The 15,517-nt window shown below is 41.9% G+C and overlaps 1 protein-coding gene across 1 annotated transcript in view; it reads right to left on the bottom strand.

The window, feature by feature from the left end:
- Positions 1-15,517, bottom strand: part of MAPK15 (mitogen-activated protein kinase 15) — a 77,907-nt gene that overhangs the window by 17,919 nt on the left and 44,471 nt on the right. The window contains exon 10 of the mRNA XM_065399794.1: positions 13,941-14,046. Within this exon, the coding sequence (XP_065255866.1) occupies positions 13,941-14,046 (106 nt within the window). The remainder of the gene's footprint in view (positions 1-13,940; positions 14,047-15,517) is intronic.

Genomic DNA, 15,517 nt, shown 5'->3' with positions numbered 1-15,517 from the left:
CTTCCAACTTAAATAACTCCTCTCCCTCCCTGGTCTTTATCCTTCTGATGTATTTATAGAGAGCAATCATATCTCCCCTCAGCCTTCTTTTGGTTAGGTTAAACAAGCCAAGCTCTTTGAGTCTCCTCTCATAAGTCATGGTTTTTCCATTCCTCTTATCATCCTAGTGTAGTAAGAAGAGGGCCTGAAACACCTAGTAGCCCTTCTCTGCAGCTGTTCCAGTTTGAATTTATCTTTCTTAAACATGGGAGACCAGAATTGCACACTGTATTCCAGATAAGGTCTCACCAGTGCCTTATATAACAGTACTAACACTTCCCTGTCTCTACTCAAAATACCTCGCCTGATGCATTCTAGGTCTGCATTAGCCTTTTTCATAGTCGCATGACATTGGCAGCTCATAATCATCTTGTGATCAACCAATATACCCAGGTATTTCTCCTCCTCTGTCACTTCCAACTGATAAGTCCCCAGCTTATAGCAAAAATTCTTGTTGATCATGTTACATGCATGAACTTTTTGGCTGTCTCTGCATATTGAGCAGATTTTTTCGAGAAGTATCCATAATGATTCCAAGATCTCTTTCCTGAGTGGTAACAGGTAATTTAGACCGCCTCATTTTGTATATATAGCTGGGATTATGTTTTCCAATGTGCATTACTTTGCATTTATCAACACTAAATTTCATCTGTCACTGTGTTGCCCAGTCACACAGTATTGTGAGATCCCTTTGTAATTCTTCACAATCAGCTTTGGACTTAACTATCTTGAGTAATTTAATATCATCTGCAAACTTGGCCCCTCACTGTTTACCCCTTTTTCCAGATCATTTACAAATATGTTGAACAGCATCCATCCCAGTACAGATCCTTTGCGACCCCACTATTTACCTCTCCACCATGAAAACTGACCATTTATTCCTACCCTTTGATTCCTATCTTTTCACCGTTTACTGTCCATGAGAGGACCTTCCCTCTTTCCTGTAACTCCTTACTTTTCTTAAGAGCCTTTGGTGAGGAACCTTGTCAAAGGCTTTCTGAAAGTCCAAGTACACTATATCCACTGGATCAACCATGTCCACGTTTCTTGACCCCCTCAAAGGATTCTTATAGATTGATGAAGCATGATTTCTCTTTACAAAAGCCGTGTTAACTCTTCCCCAACATACTCTGTTCATCCATGTGTCTGATAATTCTGTTCTTTACTACAGTTTCAACCAATTTGCCTGATACAAAAGTTAGGCTTACTAACCTATAGTTGCCCAGATGGCCTCTGGTGCCTTTTTAAAAAATTGGCATTACATTAATTATCCACCAATCATCTGCTATAGATGCTGATTTAAGCCATAGGTTACACACCACAGTTAGTAGTTCTGCAGTTTCATATTTGAGTTTCTTCAGAACTCTTGGGTGCATACCATCTGGTCCCAGTCATTTATTACTGTTTATTTTATCAACATGTTCCAAAACCTCCTCTACAGACTGTGACGGTACCTCCCATAAGGCTTTATGGGAATATGACATAACTGGAATATGTTTTTTGCTGCCTGTGCCATGTAACATCTCTGTAAAGGTTATGGTCTACTATATCTATTCATCCTATTTGTACACATATATCATTTTGTACTTGAGGTTAAGAATATTGGCTGTATACTTGCTTGATTTCTAAGTAAGCTTTGTAAGGCATTTGGTCAGCTTCTTTAGGAAGGAATTCGCAAGGTTAAGTACCCGATCAGGAAGCACTTGGGGAACAATGCATCTTGGAATGCTCCAATCCACATAAGAAGTCTTCCTGGAGTCATACAAGATACCATGTGGACAATGGCTTCTGCCTGTAAAGACTGTGAGTCATGCATGGACATGTGACTTGCTCCAAAACTCCATCTTGGAGCTGGATTTTGCATAGGAGGGAGTCTCCACCCACAAGAGAAAGTCTATTTAAACCCCTGGGAGACCCCTCCATAGGGTCTTCAGCTGGCTAAAGAGGGAGCCTCTCCACCCCCCCAGGATACTTGAAAGAAACTGGAACAAAGGACAGTAACAACAGGGGGTGTGAGTGATTGCTGGACCCAGGCTAAAAGGAGATTAGTCTGTAAAAGGGAGCATTCTGGAACTGGTGAGGATCTTATCTGTATTCAGTTTGATTAAACATAGATTTGCACATTTTATTTTATTTTGCTTGGTGACTTACTTTGTTCTGTCTGTTACTATTTGGAACCACTCAAATCCTACTTTCTGTATTTAATAAAATCACTTTTTACTTATTAATTAACTCAGAGTATGTATTAATACCTGGGGGCGCAAACAACTGTGCATATCTCTCTATCAGTGTTACAGAGGGTGAACAATTTATGAGTTTACCCTGTATAAGCTTTATACAGGGTAAAACGGATTTATTTGGGTTTAGATGCATCCGAAGAAGTGGGTTGTAGCCCACGAAAGCTTATGCTCTAATAAATTTGTTAGTCTCTAAGGTGCCACAAGTACTCCTGTTCTTTTTGCGGATACAGACTAACACGGCTGCTACTCTGAAACCTGTCACTGGGAGTTGGGCATTTGAGTGTTAAAGACAGGAACACTTCTGTTAGCTGCTTTCAGGTAAACCTGCAGCTTTGGGGCAAGTAATTCAGACCCTGGGTCTGTGCTGGAGCAGACGGGGTGTTGGGGTCCCGAGCTAGCAGGGAAAGCAGGGGGCAGAAGTAGTCTTGGCACATCGGGTGGGTTTCTGTGATCCAACCCGTCACACAGACACCTCATCGTACAACAGTTCCTCAGATTTGTCACCTAAAAAAAATGGTTGAGGTTTAGGAATCTCCCTCACACCCTCTGCAGCGAAGACTGCTGCAAAGAATTCATTTAGCTTCTCCGCACGGGCCTTGTCTCCTTTGAGTTTTTCTTTAGGACTTTGATTCTCCTATTGGCCCCACTGACTATTTTGGCAGGCTTCATGCTTCTGATGTACTTGAGTTTGAGCCTCTATTATGAGGAATTTTAAAAGTTTCCATGCATCTTGCAGGCATTTCTCCATTTAACTAGCCTCCTCATTTTTGTGTAGCTTCCCTTTTTAAGTTAAATACTATTGTGGTGCATTTCACTGGTATTTTCCCTCCTCCAAGGATGTTGTTACATTTAATTACTTTATGGTGGCTATTATCTAGTGGTTCAGCTGTATTCACCACTTGGACCAGATTGTGTGAGCCCCTTAGAACTAAATCAAGACTTGCCTCTCCCCTTCTGGGTTTCAAGACTAGCTGGTCCAAGAAGTTGTCATTACTGGTGTCTAGAAATTTTTACCTCTGCGTTCCATCCTGAGGTGACATGTTCCCAGTCAATACCGGGATAGTTGAAATCCACCATTATTATTGGATTTTCTGTTTTTGTAGCCTCTTGATCTCCCTAAAGCATTTCACAATCACCATCACCATCCTGGTCAGGTGATCTGTAGTATATTCTTACTGCTATATTGTTATTATTCAAGCATGGAATTTCTATCCAGAGAGATTCTATGGTACCTGTTTTATTTATTTAAGATTTTTACTGGGGAGGTCAAACGATTAAAAAAACCATGATTAATCATGAGATTAAAAAAATTAATTATGATTAATTGCTGTTTTAATCGCACTGTTAAACAACAACAATACCCATTTCAAATTATTATAAATATTTTTGGATGTTTTTCTACATTTTTCAAATATATTGATTTCAATTACAACAGAATACAAAGTGTGGAATGCTCACTATATATATTTTTATTACAAATATTTGCACTGTAAAAAAAGATAAACAATTTACAAGTTGATGCATGAAAGGGCATATGAATGTTTAGTGTATCTGGCATGTAAATACCTTGCAACACCGATTACAACAGTGCCATGTGAATGCCTGTTCTCACTTTTAGGTGACATTGTAAATAAGTAGCGGGCAGCATTATCTCCCGTATATGTAAACAAACTTGTTTGTCTTAGCGATTGGCTGAACAAGAAGTAAGACTGAGCGGACTTGTAGGCTCTAAAGTTTTACATTGTTTTGTTTTTGAGTACAGTTATGTAAAAAAAAAATCAACATTTGTAAGTTGCACTTTCATGAGAGATTGCACTTATATGAGGTGAATTGAAAAATATTTCTTGTTTAGCCTTTTTTACAGTGCAAATATTTGTAATAAAAAATTATATAAAGTGAGCACTGTACACTTAGTATTCTGTATTGCCTATTATATCAATATCCTCATTTAATGCCAGACACTCAAGTTCAGCCATCTTAGTATTTAGACCTTTTGCATTTGTATACAATCATATCCCCCCTTAGTCTCATCGTTTCCAAGCTGAAAAGTCCTAGCCTCTTTAATCTCTCCTTATATGGGACCCGTTCCAAACCCCTAATCATTTTAGTTGCCCTTTCCTGAACTTTTTCTAATGCCAGTAATATCTTTTTTGAGATGAGACCACATCTGTATGCAATATTCAAGATGTAGGCGTACCACAGATTTATATAAGGGCAATAAAATATTCACCATCTTATTCTCTATCCCTTTTTGAATGATTCCTAACATCCTGTTTGCTTTTTTGACTGCCGCTGCACACTGCATGGAGGTCATCAGAGAACTATCCACGATGACTCCAAGTTCTTTTTCCTGATTAGTTGTAGCTAAATTAGCCCCCATCATATTGTACACTTCATACCTGTACTTTATCAACTTCTATCCTCTCTTCTTTACTAGGATATAGGTTCTCTCTTATAATAAACCCTCCCCTAAGGGATGTGTCTGTCCAAATCATGTGCTCCTCCACACCTGTTAGCTTTCCCCCACCCCTTAGTTTAAAAATTCCTCTACAACCTTTTTAATGGCGCCTCCTTTCCCAAAAGGTTCCACAGTTCCTAATAAACCTAAATCTCTCCTCTGAACACCATCCTCTCAGCTAGGATTGGGACCCTGCAGTTCTGCCTGTTTAACTGGCCCTGTGCATGGAATTGAAAGCATTTTAGAGAATGCTACCATGTAGGTTGTGGATTTTAATTTCTTACCTAGCAGCCTAAATTTGGCTTCTAGGACCTCTCTCCTACCTTTTCCTAGGTCATTGGTACCTACATGTACCAAGACCACTGGCTCCTTCCCAGACCTGTACACAAGTCTGTCCAGACATCATGATAGTTCCACAACCTTCTCACCCAGCTGGCAATTCACCTTGCTGTTCTTCTAGTCATCACTAACCCAACTATCTATATTTCTAATAATCAAATCCCCCATTACTATTATCCGGCTCCTCCTAATAACAAGGGTCCCCTCCCATGGAGATGTATCCTCAGTCAGAGAGGATACCATGACATCATGTGGAAGGAGTGTCCCAACTATGGAATTGTTTCCCTCTGCTCCAGCTTGATGGTCTCCTTCCCTAAGACTTTCCTCCTCCTCAATAGCACAGAGGATGTCAGACTGGGGGTGGGACCACTCTACTGGGTCCCAGAAAGTCCCACCTATGTACCTCTCTCTTTCCTTATTTCCTCCAGTTCACCCACTCAAGAGTCCACACTCAGTCAGCGAGGGCCATGAGCTGCTTGCCCCAAATGCACACACATGGAACCTGCTCACATGGCAAGTAATCTTACATGCTACATTCAGTGCAATAAACTGGATAGTCCTCACTCTACTGCTGGACTTCTGCCTGCATTATTTTTACTCTTGCAAAGGTTTTGTTTGTTTGTTTGTTTATGTGTGTTGGGGAGGGGAGGGGTGGTTATTGGGCTATGTTTATGAGAGATAGCTGGCTTTCATGCTCCCACTCTAAACGCCCTTGCAAAACTCTGTTTTCTGCTCCTGCTCGCTAGCTCCTCTGGTTGCATACAAGCTCGCTTTTTAAACCCCTGTTCTCCCTGAGTTAACCCCATCTTGGCAAGAGATCCTAAAGGGATTAGGGAAACCAAAGGATGACAGGCTAGACCCTTGTTAGAAAGCTCTCAGCCTTATATAGCAGGCCGCTAGGCTCAGTGCACAGCTCGCCAAATAGACTACACTATAAACTTCAATCAAACAGGCACACAGCAAACAAGCACGCACGCATGCACACAAACAGATACATTCACCCCAAGGGTCACATGTAGTCACTTAGGATTGCTGCTTTACTCACCCTACAGAGCAGAGGAACTAGGCAGATATATAAAAGCACAAGGAAAAAATACTTGCAGCTGATACAAATTTTAACGGACAAGAAATTATTCAAATGAAAAAGTACTTTAGGATGGGGAACTGTTAGAACTTAATAACAGGAACACAGAACACAGTACTGGAAGGGACTTACTAGGTAACTGAGTTGAGTCCCCTGCTATTACAGGCAACCATGTCATATAATCCCATTCATAAATGTATTAGAGCTGTTCAGCAATTTAACAAATTAATCAATTAATAATGGGATTAAAAAATTGTGATTAATTGCATTGTTAAACAATAATAGAATACCATTTATTTAAATATTTTGGATGCATTCTACATTTTCAAATATATTGATTTTAATTACAGCACAAAATAAAGTATGCAGTTCTCACTTTATACTGTGCACTGTAAAAAAAACCCAAAAGAAATAGTATTTTTCAATTCACCTAATGCAAGTATTATAGTGCAATCTTTTTATCATGAAAGTATGTATAAAAAAAACCTGTATTCAAAAATAAAACAATGTCAAATTTTAAAGGCTGCAAGTCTACTCAGTCCTACTTCTTGTTCAGCCAATCGCTCAGACAAACAAGTTTGTTTACATTTGCAGGAGATAATGCTGCCCACTTCTGGTTTACAATGTGACCTGAAAGTGAGAACAGGTCTTCTCATGCCACTGTTGTAGCTGGCATTGCAAGATATTTAAGTACCAGATGCGCTAAAGATTCATATGTCCCTTCATGCTTCAACCACCATTCCAGGGGACATGTGTCCATGCTGATGACAGGTTCTGCTCGATGACAATCCAAAGCAGTACAGACCAATGCATGTTCATTTTCATCATCTGAGTCAGATGCCACCAGGAGCAGGTTGATTTTCTTTTTTGGTGGTTCGGGTTCTGTAGTTTCTGCATCGGCGTGTTGCTCTTTTAAGATTTCTGAAAGCATGCTCCACACCTCATCCCTCTCGGATTTTGTAAGGCACTTCAGATTCTAAAATCTTGGGTCGAGTGCTGTAGCTATCTTTAGAAATTTCACATTGGTACCTTCTTTGTGTTTTGTCAAATCTGCAGTGAAAGTGTTCTTAAAATGAACATGTGCTGAGACTGCTATAACATCAACTATATGGCAGAATGAGGGTAAAACAGAGAAGGGGACATATAATTCTCCCCCAAGTAGTTCAGTCACAAATTTAATTAACGCATTATTTTTTTAACGAGCATCATCAGCATGGAAGCATGTCCTCTGGAATGGTGGCCGAAGCATGAAGGGGCATATGAATGTTTAGCTTATCTGGCACGTAAATTCCTTGCAATGCCGGCTACAAAAGTGCCATGCAAATGCCTGTTCTCACTTTCTGGTGACACTATAAATAAGCGCAGGCAGCATTATCTCCCGTAAATGTAAACAAACTTGTTTGTCTTAGCGACTGGCTGAACAAGAAGTAGGATTGAGTGGACTTGTAGGCGCTGAAGTTTTACATTGTTTTGTTTTTGAGTGCAGTTATGTAACAAACAAACAAAAATCTACATTTATAAATTGCACTTTTACAACAAAGAGATTGTACTACAGTACTTGTATGAGGTGAATTGAAAAAACACTCTTATCATTTTACAGTGCAAATATTTTAATCAAAAATAATATACACTTTGATTTCAATTACAACACAATACAATATATATGAAAATGTAGAAAAACATTCAAAATATTTAATAAATTTCTATTGTTTAACAGTGCAATTAAAACTGCAATTAATCATGATTAATTTTTTTAATCACGATTAATTATTTTGAGTTAATCATGTGAGTTTACTGTGATTAATAGATAGCCCTAAAATTTATCAAACTCCAACTCATTAGGTTATTTGCCCCCAGTACTTCTATTGGAAGGCTGTTCCAGAACCTCACTCCACTGACTGTTAGAAACCGTCTTCTAATTTCCAGCTTAAAAATGTTTTAATAGCTAGCCAATTTACACCCCTTTGGTTTTGGGCCAACATTGTTGTTGAGCTTAATATAAATAAATAAATATATGGAGATATACCTATCTCATAGAACTGGAAGGGACCCTGAAAGGTCATTGAGTCCACTTCACTAGCAGGACCAAGTACTGATTTTGTCCCAGATCCCTAAGTGGCCCCCCCAAGGATTGAACTCACAACCCTGGGTTTAGCAGGCCAATGCTCAAACCACTGAGCTATCCCTCCCCCCCTTAAAGAGCTCTTCTTCTTCCTTAGTGTTTAGTAAGAGGTTGCACAAGGGGGAGCAAGCAGGGGCAGGTTCCCCTGCAAAATCTCTGTGTCCCTGCAGCCCAGAGAGGGAGGAAGCAGCAGGGTGGTTGGCTGCTGGAGTCCCACGTGTTGCTTCTGCCTCCACCCTGACTCACCTCAGCGGGCTGTCTGTAAAGCAGGCAACAGCACTGGGACTCCAGCAGCAGGGAAGTAGAAGCAGCAGCTTGGAGGTGGGGGGAGGAGGAGCTCTGCCGGCAGCCAGCTGCCCTGCTGCTTTCTTCTTCCCCAGGCTGCAGGGACACAGAGTGTGCCACTGCCAAGGGGAGCTGCTGCCCCCTCACTACTGGGAGTCCCCACCAAAGGCATCCCAAGAACTGAGGGGGGAGGGGACGCACATCATGTGAACCTTCCTTTTGTGTGTGTTTAACATCTCCCTCCAAAAACTTTCAAGTTTAAATTCCTGCACATGCCCCTGGAACAACCAAAGAAATAAGGAAGAGCGGGTTCTGGGCAAACAGGAGAGACTAGGCAGTTTCACTCAGCATGCAAAGGAGAAGGCTGTATAAATCTGAAATTAGAGATGGAAAGAACTATTAGTAAAACCTCTGAAATTCTTTTTATTTTTTATAATTTTGCATTTTATTTTTCAGGAATTTCTTATTTTGTTTTATCCCTTCCCTACCCCATCAGGTCAGGTCCTTCCCCTGGGGAGGTAGGGGGTTTGCAGAGCGAGCCTGCCTGGCATTGATGATGGTGGGAGAGTGGAAGCTGGGCCAAACCTATGGGGAACTGTGAACCCATGCAGCTGGGCATGATTGGGGAGCCAGCCCCAACCCTGCAGGACAGGATCTACAGGAGCTGTCATTCCCGAGTGAGTTTGTTTTACTCTGTGTTATTTCGCATTTGCAAATTCACAGGGCTCCACTGTTAGTTATCTTCTCCATCCTCTGAAAGGCTACCACAAAGTTGTTTCTTAGTCATTCTCCAGGGATTTGTCCAGTCTAATTTTAAATGGCCAAAGTGATGCATCTTCCACTTCCTCTCCACTCTTTCGAGCAGCACTCCAGACACTCCTCTCCTCTCCTAGTCCATGCAATTGTCATCTGCAACCTCAACTCCTTGCTAACCACCTCCCTTTTCTGATTTTGATACCTGGCTCTCCCTTTCTTTTCATCAAAATCTTCCCTACCCTCATACATGGTGACTAATTTCCATGCTGATGTTCCATCCAATCCCTTAGAGGCCTAACTCCTCATTTTATTTCCAACAAGAGACCAGCTCTCCCACTCACAAAATTGGCCCCTCATTTGACCATATCTTCACCAATCATTGCTCTTTCAATACCAGAGTTTCCTCTCTGCCAACTGTCATTTTATTCAACGTCACCCATTTGTCCCCTGGGCCATCTGTGACCTCTAATTGGTCATCATCCATGATTTCTCAGCCACACCACCCTGGTCTCAATCTTCACCCCACTTTACCAAATCATCGCATATGGAGAGTTCTTGGCAGACCAGCAAAATGCCTGGACCACTACTGATAATTGGAATATTGATTATCATGCTCATTGCCAAAAGCAGCTAAATCAGTAGGTCTTAGCAGGCCTCTGCAATGGCTTTACTATAACTAAGCAAGCAGCCGGGGAGGGGGGGGGGGGGAAATTGAGGAGGAAACTGACCCTGTGTCCTTCCTGATAAGATCTCTGTTGAAACTGCTGAGGTATGTGTTTTAGAAAAAACAGGATGCTTACCTAGATTTGCCCTTTGGGATGTGTTTGCCAGGGTCCTCAAAATATGCGGACTCTGAAAAAAAACAACACCTAATAGATGGTTTAAGGAAAACTCCTTGCTTAACCTTTGAAATTGTTTGCTTAACATGTTTTTTTACATGTTATTGTTACACTAACCCAAATAAATAAGGGGAGGAAGTATGAGGTAGTTAGACTCTTCATGGAAACTTCATGGACACAGCTTAGGATCCCCAGTGGCAGCTCAAAGATGGGCCAATTGGACGGCTGTGGTTGTACCACTCAAAGACCACTCCAGACTTCGGTAATTACTGATTTTTGGGGTGTTTTACTAACCTGTTGCAGACATATGTAAGTGCTTAAGACTAAAATAGAGTGCAGCTTTAAGTGAAAGCACTCTTGTATTGTACTGTTTGTGCCAGACACCTATTGCTCGGATGGCCGTGTTTCCATTGATTTATTTCCTGCCACTGCCTCACCAAGAGTAATAGTTACCAAGATCTTTGGGTTTTTAGAACCACAGTAACAGAATTGGAGGCCCCAGCCAGGATTGGTGGAGAGGAAGGAGACGAATGGTACAAACAGTTTATCTATTGCAATAGGAGGTAAAAGACAGTGTGGTGGGGTACCTCCCTACAAGTGCCTGTGTCGTAGTTCGCAAGTTAATTTACGGATAATATGTCCAAAGGAAAGGAAACACCTGGAAAGGGAGAAGGGTTAAAAATTATGTTGGGAAACAGCTTGACTGATTTTGTAACTTAGCTACTGATACTTTGCAACTGCCTGGAAAGCAATTTTGAGAAAAGTGGTAAATTAACAAAAGAAGGATATTACTGTGTAAGGATCTTTCATTAGGCAAAAGTCCCGCAGACATGTAAAGCCCTGAGTCCACTGGGAAGGGATGTAAAGTTGGGTCCCTTACTTCCTGAGTGCCCAAGAGAGAGAGTGGGGGGGAGGGGGAAGGGGGAGAGCCCTAAATTGTGTGGGTAACAATCCACTCCTTCCAACGTCTGACTCTCTCCTTAACGCCAAACCCTCCTTCCATTCTTCCTCTTGTTCATGCAGAATCTTTCCAATGGGCAGGGGGAGAGATGAAGAGGGAAATCAACAAACTTTGTCATGATCCCCTTCTCCCATATAACCACTTTTTAGGTCACTTGCCTGTTCACCTCTAACCCCTCCAGCCATTCCTGTGAACCCATCCCCTAACCTCCATCGCCCTTACACTCCCTGCCTACTCTCCTCCATTACTTCTCACCATCTGCCTAATCCTTTGCCTTACAATTTAAGATTTATCATCTCCATTCTTTAAAAAATAATAATAATAATTTTAAAAATCCTCACCCCCTCCTTGCCTCTCTAGCTACTGCCCTCATCTCCCTCTCACTTCTAAACTCAATGAATGTCCAACCTACAACCGCTACCTCACACATTCGTCTTCTCCTGCCCATCCCAGATCCCCTCCAATCCAGCTACTGACCTCTCTGCTCCACTGAAACTCCTCTCATTAACATCTCTAATGACCTCTTCCCAGCCAAGACTCAAGGCACGTACTCATCCTCCTAGACCTCTCTGCTGTATTCAATGCTGACTGTCATACTCTCCTTTTTTTACACTGTACCCTTACTGACCTTCCTACCCTGGTTCTTCTCCTACTTCTCTGACCACTACTTCAACGTCTCTTTTGTTTGCTTCTTCTCCCACTACCCATGAGAGTTTCTCAGGACCCTCCCTCCTCTTTAACATTATAGACTCTGCCTTTGGATAATTTAATTCACTCACACTATTTCAAAACATCATCTCTGCACTGATTACTCATAAATCTTTCTCTACACTCCTGACTAGTCTTCTTCCACCCTATCCTGGACCTCAGCCTGTTTTGAATGTCTCTTTGTGCCTGTCTCACTATGAACTTAAACTTAACATGGCCAAAGTCAGATTCCTTATTTTCCCTTCAAAGCCGTCTTAATTTTTCCCATTCTCCATCACCATTGACAAAACCACTATCTTCCCTATCACTCAAGGTTGTAACGCAGGTTTTTCTTAAATGCTTCCCTTACCCTGATCATCCAAATGGTGTCTAAAGTCAATATTTTTCTTTTATCTGTGCAACTAAAGGTCTCATTCAGGCTCTCATAATTTCTTGATACATAAATGATCTGGAAAAAGGGGTAAACAGTGAGATGGCTAACTTTGTCGAGGATACAAAACTACTCAAGATAGTTATTTAATCTTGAATACTGTGTGCAGAGCTGGTCGCCACATCTCAAAAAGATATATTGGAATTGCAAAAGGTACAGAAAGGGCACCAAAAATTATTAGGGGTATGGAACAGTTTCCATATGAGGACAGATTAACAAGACTGGGACTTTTCTGCTTGGAAAAAGAGATGACTAAGGAGGGATATGATAGAGATGTATAAAATCATGACTGGTGTGAAGAAAGTAAACAAGGAAGTGTTATTTTGCCCAGTCGTTCTCAACTTTTCCAGACTACTGTACCCCTTTCCAGAGTCTGATTTGTCTTGTGTACCCCCAGTTTCACCTCACTTAAAAACTACTTGCTTACAAAATCAGACAAAAATACAAAAAAGTGTCACAGCACACTATTACTGAAAAATTTCTTACTTTCTCATTTTTACCATGTAATTATAAAATAAATCAATTGGAATATAAATATTGTACTTGCACTTAAGTGTATAGAGCAGTATAAACAAGTAATTATCTGTATGAAATTTTAGTTTGTACTGACTTCACTAGTGCTTTTAATGTAACCTGTTGTAAAACTAGGCAAATATCTAGATGAGTTGATGTACCCCCTGGAAGACTTCTGCATACCCACAGGGGTACATGTACCCCTGGTTGAGAACCACTGATTTAGCCTCTCTCATAACACAAGAACTAGGGGTCACCAATGAAATTAATAGGCAGCAGGTTTAAAACAAATGAAAGGAAGTATTTCTTCACACAATGCACAGTCAACCTGCGGAACTCTTTGCCAGAGGATGTTGTGAAGGCCAAGACTATAACAGGGTTCAGAAAAGAACTAGATAAGTTCATGGAGGATAGGTCCATCAATGGCTATTAGCCAGGATGGGCAGGGATGCAAAACCATGCTCTGAAGTGCCCCTAGCCTCCGTTTGCCAGAAGTTGGGAATAGGTGATGGGATGGATCACTTAATGATTGCCCTGTTCTTTGATTCCCTCTGAAGCACCTGGTATTGGCCATTGTCACAAAACAGGATACTGGGCTAGATGGACCACTGGTCTGACCCAGTATGGCTGTTCTTATGTTCTTGTCTTGATTATGGTGTCATCCTTCTCTCTGCTCTTCCCAACATCCACATCACCCCATTCTAGGCCATACAATATAATTCTGCTAAGATCATCTTCTTTGGACACTATTCTGATCTTATCAGCCCCTCTCTGAATCCCACCACTGATCCTCCTTTCCCTTTATCTCATTGCTTTGTGACATATTTCTTTGTATGCAGCCAAGAATTTCATTGGCATTTTTACTATCCTATTGAACTGCAAATTCAAGTCTAATTTACTTTCCACCATCAAACCTCAGTCTCTCTCAGACATTCCTTCTCCACATATCTCTCTCTCCAACTGAGAATGTGGGTTTCAAGTTATTCTCCCCCCCCAAAGTGTAGCAGCATGGGACAGTGTGATGAGCAAGGTCAGGTATAAGTGCAGGACTAGGGATGGGTGAAAGGTAAATGGGAGGAGGAGATAGGCAGGATTGAATGTTTATGGAAAGGGTGGCAGGTAATCTGGACAAGTAGTGTTATAGGAAGCAGAATAAGAGGAGCTACCTCATACAGTTTATTCCGATATTCTGCCACAGACAGCTGGATATCGTCATCTAAAGGAAGAATCACATCGTAGTCCAGAGAGGGCTCCTTGGCAGGGCAGTGGAACCTACCAAGAAGATAACAAATATGTGATGAAATCTGAGAGTGAACAATGCACATGCACGCACACACACACAAAATAACAGGAGAGGCACTAGATATTAATAGATTTTAAGGCTAGAATGGAGCATTAGATCTAGTCTGCAGGGCCGGCTCTAGCATTTTTGCCGCCCCAAGCAGCGCAAAAAAAAAAAAAAAAAAAAAAAAAAAAAATCTGTGATCGCGGCGGCAGCTCTACTGCCGCTTCATTCTACGGCGGCAATTCGGCGGCAGGTCCTTTGCTCCCAGAGGGAGTGACGGCCCCGCCGCCGAATTGCCGCCGAAAGGGCCGGACGTGCCGCCCCCTCTTCATTGGCCGTCCCAGGCACCTGCTTGCTAGGCTGGTGCCTGGAGCCGGCCCTGCTAGTCTGGCCTCCTGTATAACACAGCCTATAGGATTTCACTCAGTTACCCCTGTATTGTGCCCAATAAATTGTTTGACCAAAGAATATCTTCTAGATAGGCATATAATCTTGTTCTGAAGACTTCAAGAGATAGAAAACCCACCACTTCCCTTGGGAGTTTATTCCAATAGTTAATGACCCTCACTGTTAAAAATCTGTGCGTAATTTTTTATTTGAATTTGTCTGGCTTCAGCTTTCAGCCACTGGTGGTTGTTATGCCTTTCTTCGCCATATTAAAGAACTCTTTAGAACCCAATATTTTCTCCTCCAAAAAGTACTTATACACCATAATCAAGTCAGTTCTTAATCTTTTTGATAAATTAAATGGATTGAGCTCTCTAAGGGCATGTCTACACTACGAAATTAGGTTGAATTTATAGAAGTTGATTTTTAGGAAGCGACTTTATACAGTCGATTGTGTGTGTCACCACTAAGCGCATTAAGTCGGCAGAGTGCGTCCACAGTATTGTGGCTAGCATTGACTTTCAGAGCGTTGCACTGTGGGTAGCTATCCCACAGTTCCCGCAGTCTCCACTGTGCACTGGAATTCTGGGTTGAGCTTCCAATGCCTGATGGGGCAAAAACATTGTCGCAGGTGGTTTGGGGTACATGTCGTCAGTCGCCCCTCCCTCCGTGAAAGCAACGGCAGACAATTGTTTCGCGCCTTTTTTCCGTGCAGACGCCATACTGCTTTCAGCAGATGGTGCAGTAGGGCTGCTAACCGTTGTCATCCAACCACCGCTTCCGCTGCAACTCTGCTCTCCTGGTGCCATGAATCCACCTTGCAGGTCCTCTCGTCGTTAGGTATAAATATCTATTCTCATGGCATCCGTCGTCATCCACCGCTTCCACTGCAACTCTGCTCTCCTGCAGACACCACACCATGGCAAGCATGGAGCCCGCTCAGCTCACCGTTGCTGTTGTGAGCATTGTAAACACCTCATGCATTATCCTGCAGTATGTGCAGAACTAGAACCTGCAAAAGCAGGCAAGGAGGCAATGACAGCGCGATCACAATAGTGATGAGGACATGGA

The sequence above is a fragment of the Emys orbicularis genome, chromosome 2 (assembly GCF_028017835.1).
Source record: "Emys orbicularis isolate rEmyOrb1 chromosome 2, rEmyOrb1.hap1, whole genome shotgun sequence".
Classification (NCBI taxonomy): domain Eukaryota; kingdom Metazoa; phylum Chordata; order Testudines; family Emydidae; genus Emys; species Emys orbicularis.
The sequence above is the reverse complement of the archived record's forward strand: the minus strand, read 5'-3'. Positions and strand labels throughout refer to the sequence as shown.